This window comes from Colias philodice, chromosome 5, assembly GCF_061535455.1.
Source record: "Colias philodice isolate Cphi_HAF_F1 chromosome 5, ilColPhil1 Martin Lab GWU primary, whole genome shotgun sequence".
Lineage (NCBI taxonomy): Eukaryota > Metazoa > Arthropoda > Insecta > Lepidoptera > Pieridae > Colias > Colias philodice.
Genome location: NC_143090.1, coordinates 394,226 through 408,406, shown reverse-complemented (window position 1 = coordinate 408,406; position 14,181 = coordinate 394,226). Strand labels below are relative to the sequence as shown.

At 32.7% G+C, this 14,181-nt stretch overlaps 1 protein-coding gene and 1 long non-coding RNA gene across 2 annotated transcripts in view; both read left to right on the top strand.

Moving 5' to 3' along the window:
- The window catches only part of Mekk1 (mitogen-activated protein kinase kinase kinase 4), a 45,683-nt gene extending 42,466 nt beyond the window's left edge, over positions 1-3,217 (top strand). The window contains exons 29-32 of the mRNA XM_089695363.1: positions 1,507-1,629; positions 1,982-2,082; positions 2,707-2,886; positions 3,161-3,217. Coding sequence (XP_089551489.1) covers positions 1,507-1,629; positions 1,982-2,082; positions 2,707-2,886; positions 3,161-3,214 — 458 coding nt within the window. The 3' untranslated portion in view covers positions 3,215-3,217. The remainder of the gene's footprint in view (positions 1-1,506; positions 1,630-1,981; positions 2,083-2,706; positions 2,887-3,160) is intronic.
- Positions 3,218-6,073: 2,856 nt separating this feature from the next.
- LOC149488187 (uncharacterized) lies at positions 6,074-7,057 on the top strand. Its single transcript, XR_016315627.1, has 2 exons — positions 6,074-6,341; positions 6,860-7,057. It is a non-coding gene; the product is annotated as an uncharacterized LOC149488187 (long non-coding RNA).
- The last annotated feature ends 7,124 nt before the right edge of the window (positions 7,058-14,181 follow it).

The window sequence follows — 14,181 nt, the reverse complement described above, 5'->3', positions numbered from 1 at the left end:
GGATCGTGTGTATGTATAGTTGCTGCTGGATCGTGTGTATGTATAGTTGCAGCTGGATCGTGTGTATGAATAGTTGCTGCTGGATCGTGTGTATGTATAGTTGCAGCTGGATCGTGTGTGTGTGTAGTTGCTGCTGGATCGTGTGTATGTATAGTTGCTGCTGGCTGGTGTGTATGTATAGTTGCTGCTGGCTGGTGTGTATGTATAGTTGCTGCTGGATCGTGTGTATGTATAGTTGCTGCTGGATCGTGTGTATATATAGTTGCTGCTGGCTGGTGTGTATGTATAGTTGCTGCTGGCTGGTGTGTATGTATAGTTGCTGCTGGATCGTGTGTATGTATAGTTGCTGCTGGATCGTGTGTATGTATAGTTGCTGCTGGCTGGTGTGTATGTATAGTTGCTGCTGGCTGGTGTGTATGTATAGTTGCAGCTGGATTGTGTGTATATATAGTTGCTGCTGGATCGTATGTATATATAGTTGCTGCTGGATCGTATGTATATATAGTTCCTGCTGGATCGTGTGTATATATAGTTGCTGCTGGATCGTATGTATATATAGTTGCTGCTGGATCGTATGTATATATAGTTCCTGCTGGATCGTATGTATATATAGTTGCTGCTGGATCGTATGTATATATAGTTCCTGCTGGATCGTATGTATATATAGTTGCTGCTGGATCGTATGTATATACAGGGTTACTTGTAAAACACCAGCAACCTCTTAGGACAAGATAGCTAACATCATAAGTAACAACATTTGTTCTACGACTTTTGGCATAACGCAATACATTATTTTTAAATGATTTATTTAAAGTTTTTATTGTACTCTTCTAACATTTGTAAGTCTATGTTCTATTCATTATCGAAAGGACGACGCGACGCCTCCTTTCACCTCTCGTTCGCTTCTTGTTTACGTAATTTTTGGGATGCGCGTAGAGTTTATAATATTCAAACGGAAAATTAAATGAAGATTTTATATTTATTTTTGTATGAAAATAAAATCTAACAAATTATCAAAAGTCGTAGAACAAATGTTGTTACTTATGATGTTAGCTATCTTGTCCTGCGAGGTTGCTGGTGTTTTACAAGTAACCCTGTATAGTTACTGCTGGATCGTGTGTATGTATAGTTTCTGCTGGATCGTGTGTATGTATAGTTGCTGCTGGATCGTGTGTATGTATAGTTGCTGCTGGATCGTGTGTATGTATAGTTGCTGCTGGATCGTGTGTATGTATAGTTGCTGCTGGATCGTGTGTATGTATAGTTTCTGCTGGATCGTGTGTATGTATAGTTGCTGCTGGATCGTGTGTATGTATAGTTGCTGCTGGATCGTGTGTATGTATAGTTGCTGCTGGATCGTGTGCATCTATAGTTACTATGGGTTCGTATGCTATCTGTAGTCGCTGTAATACTCATGTATTTATTTGTGCTACAGACTCTGACTCCTCATTATATGCCGTCTCTACATCATATATTGAAGTTACTTATAATGTCCGATCTCCACAGGTGGCAATATTTTCTTAACCAACGAGGGCAACTGTCTCAAGCTGGGTGACTTCGGGTGCGCAGTCAAGATCCGCGCCAACACCACTGCGCCGGGTGAACTACAGGGCTTCGTTGGAACTCAGGGTAAGAGATACTTCATCATCAAATGTTCCAGCATGACTTAACTTTTTTGAAGTGAAAACTTCTTTAGCGGCGTTGGGTATAAAATATTAAACTCGCGTCAGGACACGTGACCTGATCGAAAAAGCGTAAGACGGATGGATATCAAAAATGCTCAACGTTAATAATCAAGTTTTCACTTCTGCCGGCACTCCCGGAGTGCAACCCGTCTTTTTTTTTATGAAACCCTGTGATTTTCTTTTGCAGTTTGGCTAAACTTTACTGTAACAAATGATTTTTTATCATTCTGAACTGATTTTAATGTTTATTTTTGAAAAGAAGACTTACTTTATGATACCCTTGTCCTTTTTCTCAGCTTACATGGCGCCAGAAGTGTTCATGAAATCATCTGGCCACGGTCGCGCGGCCGACATCTGGTCGCTCGGTTGTGTAGTCACAGAAATGGCTACCGGAAAGGTATGTACTTTGTACACTTTTTACACTTTGTACACTTTTTTTTTTCAAAAATAATTCTTTAATAAATGAGATATAAATTAATTTTTACCGACTTCAAAAAAAGGCGGGTCACATTTTGACTGTATTTTTTTGGGTTTGTTTATAAGTACTTTTGATGTTGGTGATTTTTTGTTATTTGTCCATTATTTTTTTGAAATGAAACTTCTTTATCGCGGTTGGAAAAAAATTTAGTGTAACATTTTTTCGTTACGCGTGACATTTTTCCGTTACGCGCCATCTTTTTCTTATCCCTACCACGCGTGATTCGACGTATTTCTGTAAAGTTGCATATAGTAAATTATTTTTTGAAAAATAAGGTCATAAAGAAATTTCACTTCTTAGTTCTTACGTGTAGAAGACGGTTTAGTTTTTGAAGTGAAAACTTCTTTAGCGGCGTTGAGCACTTTTTCTGTAATGGGTATAAAATCTTAAACTCGCGTCAGGACACGTGACCTGATCGAAAAAGCGTAAGACGGATGGATATCAAACATGCTCAACGTTAATAATCAAGTTTTCACTTCTGCCGGCACTCCCGGAGTGCAACCCGTCTTTTTTTTTTAAATACAAATCTTTTTGTTTTTCCAGCGTCCTTTCTCGGAATACGACAGCAACTACCAGATAATGTTCGTGGTGGGCATGGGCGGGCGGCCCCACATCCCCCCCTCCCTCTCCCCGGAGGGACAGGACTTCTGCCTCAGTTGTCTCACGCACGACCCGGCGCTTCGCCCCACCGCTGATGCGCTGAGCTTGCATCATTTTCTGCTGGTAAGTTATGTTATACCCGGATCCTTAAGAAATTAATGATTTGAATTTTAGTTGTATCTACTTTTATATCTCGAAATATTTCGCTACAGACCATATAATATACAACTCACCGACATCATTCATCGGTACTTTGAAATAAAACTACACGTTTTATTGTGTCATATAACTTGAGTAAATTATGGTAATTTTATTTATATTAAATTTATTAATAAATAAATACATTAAATTCAATTAATTTAATGTATTTATTTATTAATATTTTTTTTCCTTTCAGGTGAAATCCGACGACGAGTGTAACTGTGAACCGGCAAATCCTTTAAGACGATAGATTTATTCAATAATGAATCTTGACAATATTGTCCATTTATAAACATTTTCAAGTATGCAAAAAAACAATCAAGGAATTATATTGAACTTTGAACGAAATAAAAATAAATTTACTTGCTTTTTAATTCTGTAAAGTGTAAAATGTTGTCTGATATGTATATTATAATGTTTTATATATTTATGACATGATTATTTTGACAATACAATCAAAAAGTATTTTACTGTTTTAGTGTAACGCAAGAAGCTTATATCTAATACACTGGAGATTGCACTATGACCATTAACTTGTCACAAGAAAATATAACCTTGAATGACGTCAGTGTTGTTTTTTGTCTCTTTCTGTGGGTGACCACACTGGTTTGTATATTCAGGATTTTTCGAAATAAAAAAAACTAAAAATCATGGTCTATAAATAATAACGACATATATTTTTAACAGTATTTATATGATAATATTACTGGCCAACTTACATGAATAATTATCATCTTTATAGGTACATACCATTTTAATTGGTAGAGAATGATAGTTTTAAATAACGCTTGATAACTTTTGATCTCATACTACGATTTTTTAATTAAAATGAGTGCTACATACATTAAAACATCGTTTTGGTTACTCAAGCTTCAGTCTAAAACTTTTCAATATTCCAAAGGGAGAGTTGCATCGCTAGTGTTGATGTGTGGTAACGATATTACAGTTCTCAGAAATTCGTATGTCTTTCAGGAGCTGTACTTACGGTTACTCATGGTTTCATGGTGGTTAATTATAATATAATTAAAATTACTTTATCAGTTGAGACGCAGTAACAAGAATGTGGTAAATAAAAAGGTATAGCACTTTTCAAAAGGTATTTTTTTTCTGGACCGTAATCCTCAGGCTTAAAATGCAAACTGCATATTCTGGCATGTTGATAAATATTACCCTTGATAGGCACTATGGACAGCCATTTATTTCTTTTTATTTCATTTTTGTAAAGCTGAAATACGTAAAACAAAAAAATATTAGGTTAAAAAGTATAAATTTCAATGTAAAAAAGAACAAACCACAATATGTGAGTGCAATACCGATGTCGTGTGTTGTTTCATTACTAGTATAAAAAAATTTAAAATGGTGTTCTAAATGTTCATCATAATATTGTTTAGCAATATATTATCGTCGCTATCCGTAAAAACCCATCATCATGGTTACCTTACTTGTTAAATTTGTTTGTTGAAAACTTGTTGAAAAATGATGAAAGTATTAGGAAAAGAACTTATTTAACATGATTGCTTAGTAAAATGATGATAAATTTGACGATTTTTGCCATTAAAATGATTCTAAACAGGTAAATGCATGAGTATTGAGGAATATTGTAAATAACGTAAATATATACTTGCCTGTGAAATTATAGGCCAGAATTTGGTGTCCAAAAACTTCTGCAATTTTTCACAATGCAATACATTATTAATATTCGGAAAATATTTATTAAATACGCAACAATATTAACTTAAATATTCGAAGTGAAGCAATTTTTTTGACACTTATGCCATATTGTCAAAGTGAGAGTTGCTACAATTTTATTATGGTAACTACCCATAATCAGGGAATATCGCTTTTTAATAATTTGTTCAGATACTTATTTTATTTAGCACTAGCAATGCCCTGCGGTTTCATCCGCATAGATAGCGATATCCTTACAGTGAAAAGTCTACTATAGGTCGGACTATAGGTTTAATTTTTAATCACATGATAATCACCTTTACCCCGTCCCGCACTACGGCCTTTTTTTTTTTTGTTTTAGTGGGGAAATCTTTCATAGATACCCACGGCCTCCGGGGGAGGGGCCGTGGGTTATGTCGGATTCCTACCGACCAAAACCCCACTGTGTTCCGTCAAGACGCATATTGGTAGAATTCCTCCATGACCCCCGCACTACGGCTTGCTCGAACAGTATACCTACTATTTTCTGTAGATTGACACTTTTAAAAATTCGTTATATCTTTTGAATGGAATATCCAATTCTTTTCATTTAAAAAGTATTTTGCTGGTATTGAAACAGTCTATAATAAAACATCATTTAATGGGATAAGGATTAATATATGTGTATCGATAACATGGTTTGATTACTGTCGGCACTTCTATCTACTTTGAAAACGTAAAAAAGTTGTTGTAGTAACATAACTACTGAAGATGGACATATGGTATCGCGGACTTTCTTGTAGATATTGATCCATTCTATAATACCGTAGAACATTTTTTTGTTCTATCTTCAATAGATTCCGCAGCGCACGCGATGACAGATTTTTTATTGAGGATTTTTTTACACCTTGGGTTACATTATTGCATTTTTGGTAAGGATCTCTAATTTTTTTGAAAATGCAATATAGCCTATGTTGCTCAGTAAAGATGCAGCTTTCTAATGGTGAAAGAATTTTTGAAATCGGTCCAGTAGTTTTTGCGTGAAAACCATACATACATACATACATACATACATACATACTTACAAACTTTTCCTCTTTATAATATTAGTATAGATAAATAATAATTTTCTCATCCAACAATGCTTCTGAATGACGTTGTTGGCAATTTATCAACAAACTCATGTACAAAAACTAACCTTTTGCACAGAATATTACAGCATACATAGTAGCCTTGAGAAAACTTCGTATTAACAGTGGCAATACCAAGTTAGGTGTGAAAGTGATAGAACACAACAATTTTCTTGTTACACGTCAAATGTTCATACCGAAATCTCCAGTGTATAAGATATAAGCTTCTTGGTGTAACGTAATTATTAATTAAAAAAAACTGTATCATGGTAAAACTTATAAACGGACTTTTTTAACAGCCAGTATCTTGAAAAGAAATAAATATGTAAGGTCAGGTGGGGTAAGTGAAACTCAGGGGGAACTGAAACGCTCATTCATAACTATAAAACTAATAAGTGTATCGATACTTCGCTCTTAGTTGGTAAAACAGAATGGCGATGTGGTTTTATTGATAAAACATAGATGTCGCTATCATCATTTTCTACACCAATACACAAAAAAGAATTTTTTCAACTGTCAGTTGTCAAAACACGAGTTGGAGGAGTGATGTTTTCGGTTTTCGTAAAAGTTTTAAAAGAAGTGTTTTAAATGTACCTAATGGTAAGTACTGAGTAAAAAGTATGTACTATCTAGTCCAATGATTATATTTCGATAAATCCTACGGATAATTGAGTTTTGGCTTTGGTAAAAACTAAACCTAAAAAAGTGTCAAGTGGGGTAAGTGAAACCTAATACACGGGGAAAGAGAAACGTATGTTTCACTTCCCCCGTATCAGAAATCACAAACATTTTTACGTGATTAAAAATGTTGGTGATCATAAATTTACTGTTTGTGTCTAAATGATATTTTTATTTGTTATTAATTGCTTTAATTGCTTAATAACGTAAACCTTAAAATTGGCTTGCATTTTAGTATAAAATTGGGTAACAAATTTGGTGATCATTTAATATTTTTGAACAAAATTTTTTCTTAATTTGGTGATCAGTTAAAAATTATGCCTTTTTGATAAATTTTGATAGATCAAAAATAGGAAGGTATTTTTTGGCAAATTGTAAAAATTACGCTTAACAATCGGAGATCGGTTTTATTGTACTCACATTATATTATCTTTTTTCAGGTTACTAAAAGATGCCTCGAAATTATATACGTAAAACGAACAAAGCTGCCTACTCTACTGAGCAACTTCAAGAGGCATTTTAACTTCTATGTGAAAAACATGCAACAACTGAATTATTTCATAGCTTTATTAATGTGCCTGATGCTTGTTTCCGTAATTGTAAGCAAACTTTTAAGTCAGTAAAGAAATTTATTTTTATTTTGTTTTTCATTTCACTACCTATAATTTCTGTTTTAAATTTTATACAAATGTTTGAGACATCTGACCATGGTAACTATGTTTCACTTACCCCAAAATACCTTTTTTGTTTTCTTTTCTAAAACTAAGCCTTATATTGATTGTAGAATATAGACATTAGAGAAACAAACTCTGAATTGTTGCCTTAGTCAGGTAATCGTTGCATAAATACAACATTTAAGTATATTTCTGACGTTTGTTTCACTTACCCCTTTCCAGGGGCAAGTGAAACAAAACCATAGTCTGAAGATATTGATTGTTTTCTCGCTTATGGTAAGACTAAAGAGCTGTTTGTCATAACTCCATGAATCATTGGCTAACGGAGAGTACTGTGCAAGAAATGCTACTGAAATTGATTGTCGCATTACTGCGTCAGATGCCGTTACGTTAAAATACAAGTAAAGTATGTTTCACTTCCCCCACTTGACCTTAAATACCTAATTATTGTATATATTTTATATAAGTAATAAAATGATTGTTGTGCCTAATTAAAGGAAATGTTAGTAATGGCATTTCATGACGTATTTTTGAACAAAAATGAATATTTTATATGGTAAATGTTTTAAATGTCTAGTTACTTAAAAATTATTTTTATGGTAAATAAAGAATTTTTGTTGCAATTTTATGACGAAAATGGTATTTGTGTAATATTTTTATAATTTCCTAATGCATAAAATAATAAAATTGTAAATTTAAGGAAAAAATGCTTATTTTAGTGTAATTATTGACATATTAAATTAGCGTATTTTGACGCACAATTGTGCCATTCACAATTAATAAACTTATAAAATAATGCAATTTGAAAAATGAAGTTATATTTATAAACTACTTATTTTATGGCCACGACGGTCCACATGAAAGCGAAGTTTTGGGTGACTCGAAAATTTTTTACCCCATGAAAGGATATAGGAATTTTTTAACTTTATACCTACGACGATTGTCTACTTATAAAACAAGTATTGTTCGTCTTGAATTAAAAGGTTTTTTACTGAAGAGGGAATGGATTTGATCTATTAAAAAATATTGAGGAAAAAATTGTACTTTTTCTAGTATGTAACGATCGTATGTATGTTAATTTGTGTAGTTTTACTACTCAAATTAACATACATGCCTAGTTTTAAGTACAAGCTTTACTTAAAACTAGGCGTTGTATGCAAAATCTAAGAATAATATGTATATTTTATAAAAAAATAAATATGACTGTATTACGTTTATTGTTATATTTTCTGTTGTGTTGTTTTGTTATATTGATGAATGAGATAATGAGAATAAAATAATTGAATATTATTTAAGTTGTTTTATTTCATCGGTAATAGAAAGACAAGTTTTAATTCCTAATGCCACATACGCTCCGGTACACCTCACAGGTTCATCTGTTTGGACCAAATTTAACAGAAACGGTTACTTTAACAGTGACATCGAAATTGCACCACCGATTTTTCAATGCTTGGATAAAACTTATTCGTCCAATTAAGTATTACACGATAATATTAAAATGTCACGAAAACTCAAATACGGGCAATTAGAATACGTTTTTAAAAGGTAGTTTTATACATTACTCGACGAATAAGTTTTATCCAAGCATTGAAAAATCGGCCCTGATGGGCCGATTTTAATTAGTAGCATAGTTAAAGACAATTATGACATCTCATTTTAGTATTTGACGCTTCTGACAGTTAACAATATTTTTTACCGGTGAAACACAAGCGGTTATAGTTTGCCATATGATCGCAACTCCAAATTTCAATTGCCCATATCTTCATTTGTAAGACGTTTTACAATCAAGACGAATGAGTTCCAGACACACGAAATCCAGATGACCGTAATCCATATGCACGAAAGCCAGATTTTTAAAACACAAATTTTTGAAATACAGTTAATTGATATCCAGATTTTTTAAATTCATTTAAACAATATAATTCCAGAAAAACTAAATCCTTCCAGGGTTTCGCAGTTCTAACCTAACCCAACCTTTTTCTTTAAGTGGGGAACCTACCGAGTTGAATTTGACACTCAAAACATTTCTGTAGGTAATGGGCAAGTAAAACAACAGCGAGTCGGTTCTGGCACTCACTGGCCGCTGCCGCGGCACGCTCGTTTAGCTCGCTCGACTCGTACGTTGTTTGTGAAACAAACCTAACCTAACCTACTGAATCGAATTTGACACTTAAACATTTCTGTAATGGGCAAGTAAAATAACAATTAACAGCGAGTCCGTTAGCTGGCACTCGCTGGCCGCTGCCGCGGCATGTATTCCGAGAATCTACCTATAAATACCTATACCTGGAATAGGAGAATAAGTGATAAGTATAAAAAAATACATTGGTTTTAGTGCATCTGGAAATTGATTCATCTGGGAAATTAAGAAAGGAATTTTAAAAGTTGTCATTCATTTCATCTGTCTTTTAAAAGTTCTACAAACCGTTTTCGGGGTTTTCGGACTCGGGTAACAGAAATTCGAGTTCTCCATAGTTATAGTTCGTGTAAGAAAATGGACGATATCTTCTGTGTGTCCATTTTAAAAATTGGCCTACATTATGATTGTAAAAGAGTAGAATAACTTCTATGTTATTTATTTTATTATCTTCCTAATACTTTTGAGTCCAATTACAATTACTTGCTATGAAGTATGAACTTCACCGGGTAGTAATGGTATTGAAATAAAACACGTTTTACACCGATAATTTATTGAGAGCAACAACATCAAATTGAAACATAGATACCTTATACTAGTGATATGTTTACATTACATTCCCTGTGGAGCCCTAAAGTCCCCGAGCTAAGAAGCAAGATGAGTTCTTCGTATTTTATTTTCTTTCAATATTACATTTTAAACTCGATGTATTTGTATTTTTATTACATTTTATTCAGCGGCGGCCTTACCCATTGCGAGGCTCCGGGCGGCAGGCCCTTTGCGTTAAAATATGTATATGATGCGAAAGTAGGTCTGGTTGTTTGGTTTAGGTATTTGTCATGTTTGAGGAGAAATGATAAAGTTATACAAATGAATAAAATTTGAGATTTAAAATATTTAAGTATATATTTATACATAGAAAGATTTACCAAATTAACAAATACAGAGATGATAAATTTTAAAATTGATGTTTGCGGCTTTTCCTAAGGCTAAAATCTTTTATTAAAGCACAATAATCCAACGAATGAGCTACCTCATTTTCGATTGGGCAAGGGCTGAAAGCCGATCTTGTGTCATCCAATTCCTCAAATATGTTTTAATAATTTTAAGCCTCTAAAAACTCCTTTCAGCAGACGCAACTGTCACAGGTGTGGTGGCAATAATTCTCAGGACGATTTCGATAGTGGGGTAAACTTCAGTTAATTTGTTTTCTATTATGTATTTCAGCACCGAGATAATATCGTCGTTTCCTTCATACACACGCATGAACATACTCAGTACACGCACACATTTTCATTTTTTTTAATTTGCTTGGGTTGTTGCGCGAGGCCCCTGCAAGAGCGAGGCCCCGGGCGATTGCCCTGTTCGCCACCCCCTAAGGCCGCCGCTGATTTTATTATACTTTTGCGACTTATGTGTTGAAATGTTGAAAATTTGAGTTAGTAAGTGCTTAGAATTTTTTTGGATGTTTATAAATCTTGAAGTACTCATCTCAGTTCCTTTTTTTTCATTGTTGAAATCTTATTAAACCTCAATAAGTTAAAATAATAATTATAATAGTAGATATAACTCTTACTTGTTCTACATTTTGATAAAGTGAGTGGACACTCAATTATTTAGTGGTTACCTCAATGCAGCTTCTCAAATCTCACAGTAGCATACAATTATAGAACTAGAATCAATAATCCATATACAAAGTTCTTTACACATACTGCTGTATGATTAATAGAATACAATCATTATCATTCAAATACTAATAATAATACTATAAGAATCAGCTAACTTGCAACAGCAGCGAAGATCTTTTAGGTTGTCTTTTTGTGCTATAATACCTACACACATATAATATTTATGTCAAAATGTAAGTCTACAAGGTATGGCCGTCTACTACGATAGATAATTTTATCGACACTAGGCCCTAATTAATATGTATTGACGTGCATCTTAACTACCATGAACACACGTATTTTTCTACATAACTTTTTAACTATAATTTGAAATAACTTCTACAAATACACTTTGGCTATTTTCATTAATAATGTTGCATTAAATTGATAGAGATATAAATATATTTTTTGTTACATTTAATGAACTAAATCCAGTATATTGCGGAAAGTGAAACTGCTGTGTTAACAAGTGTATGTACAAAGAAATAAGGGTTGCCAACAGTATACAGTGTGTCCGGACATGACATACCGATATTTGAAGGGGCTATTCTCCAGGTATTTTTATCGACAATTCAACCCCTCTACAGTCCCCTACCTCACCCCCCTCAAAATGGCAAACTTATCAATTCGGATAGTGAATTTATGAAAATTGTAATAACTTCGAAAGTGAGTGTCACAAAATACTAAATTTGGTTTTATTTGAACAATAACAAGTTATTCTAGGGACCACTAAACAAATTTAATTGATAAGAGTGATGAAACATACCTACTTTAAAAAATTCGAAAACCATTTTGAGGGGGGTGAGGTAGGGGACTGTAGAGGGGTTGAATTGTCGATAAAAATACCTGGAGAATAGCCCCTTCAAATATCGGTATGTCATGTCCGACACACTGTATTTTCAGATACAAAAAAAGTATATTAGAAAAGACCGAACTTTGTACTGGTAATTGGTATAGTGTAAAATACTTCTGAGATTTCAGATTTCTCAAGATACTACTTTTTAATTGGTTGGCAACCATGAATGACTGTAGAGATTATTTTATTAAATACCTACGATAATCTGTAATTGTTCTACTGACTATTTTTTGTTCGTACGATAAATTATAAAAATTACACATTAATTAACAGAAGTATGCGATAAAGAAAGTTAAGGAACCATTTTTGCGATACATTTAGCTAATTTCTAATTAAAATTAATTGACTAGATTCAACAGGCGTAAATAGTTTCCAAATGTAAACAAAACCATTGTATATACAGCAAATATAAGATTAAGTACAATACTACAATAGATCCTTATTTAAATATAATTCTTAAAGATATAATACTTAAAGTCTAAATTGATATGTCAAGTTACAAACTTTGATATGTTTTTGATATTCTTGGCCACGACTTACGTGGAGTCGATTTTTGATATGTATAAGTTACCTTATTACCTAGATAAACGACTAGAATTTTAAATATTTTGCCTACATTAAAAATTAATAAAATACAAAAAGAAATACAGGCAAAGGTTAACAATGATAAATTATTAACAAAATAAAAAATTACTACAAAAAATACCTTGCATAGATTACAAAGGCTCTATTTACCTATAGGTACATAGTACATACTACATAGTACATACGTCTGCGCAACATCGATATAGTTAGGTATAACAGTAAACAGAGAAATACATAGATTTATTTATGAAAAATGAAAAATGAAAATTTCTTTATTAGTTTCAAAAAATGTTACATAATATAGTTACATATGCTGCATTGAACCCCACACTAGGATCCCCTGTGTTGTGAGGCTCAATCTCTTTCATCGATTATGGATTAAGATTAAAGATTAAAAGCTTCGCTTTAAAGTAATGTAACAGGGAATAATTAATTAAGTAGATATAACAAAAACAGTGGGAAATTTAAAATTTCGCATTTAAACATCTAACAAAGCTTTAAACATCAAAACTACGAGTTTATTTTACAAATCTAATTCTTTGTTATCACCACAGCATTGACATTGAATTTTCTTACGAACTACCTTATTTTAATTGATTTTAAATTTTGAATATATTATAACAATAAAGTATAAACTATAAGTAATTGTTTTAACGTTTTATAACATATAAATACAAAATACATATGCAGATAGTTTCAAACTTACTTATCTACATTATACCGAGTATTTAAAAATACTCTTTGAAATTCAAAACTATAATATTATGTAGAATAGATACTATATAAGTATATAATATATTATTAACAAATGAATTGTCCAACAATTGTATATGGAAGTTTCTGTAGAAAATATTATACATATTATAAAATGTATATATGCAAAGGTTAATAATAATGTTTCTTGTATTCGATACATATTTTAAATTCACAATAAATAGATAGATGTACAATTTTAGTATATTATATTTTTGCTATAATATCATCCATAAAACGAAACCTTATCTATAATACATTTTTTCTAACACCAATAAGTTCCAATACAATAAGGTACAAGAAGACAGACCATTCATGATATGTTTAGTTTTTTTAAGCGCTAAGATGTGCGCTTTAATCTATGATTTTAAGGTACAAATTTAGTACCAGAATCTAAAAGAGATTGTATACAATAGAGTACTTTAGTATACCAATATTAAATACATGAGTATATATTTTGACCATAGACCACAATAGGTTAAGTACTATAAGAGATTCATTTAGTACCAAATTGACTAAGAAATTTAACATTTAGACTTTAGAGGTCACTGCCAATTTTCTCAGAAATGTTACATAGCAAAGATTTTACACGATTTCGAAAGATCGTTGTGATTTGAGCGCGAAATTCATTTTAAATGCCCAAATATTTAATTTCATTTTGTTTTATCTATAAATAGTTTCAAGTCAAGAGACGAGCTCAAAATATAGGGGAAAGGGGCCTAAAGTGGGCACAGAGCCTAAAGAGGGCACTCAGTATAGTATCGGAATTTTAAATAATGGCGCGCGCGCGACTCGTGAGCACGATCCCCACACCCCTCCCACCTCGCGGCAGTCGTTGGATTCGCTTGCGAGCACGCATTTACAAGCTGCAACAAATAAATGTTTTTCGACGATTTTTGAAAAATATTGCAAGGTATGTAATATGTGTTCTTTTTATTTTGGTGTTTACAATCCTTTAACCAAAATATGTTAGTTATTAAGTGGCTATCTGGCCATATTTTGGTTCCATAAAAATCCACGTGTCTAAAAATTTTGAGGTAGAATTTCGTCTGAACCTTTCAAATGTCGAAAAAGGCAAAGCGGGCAGGGT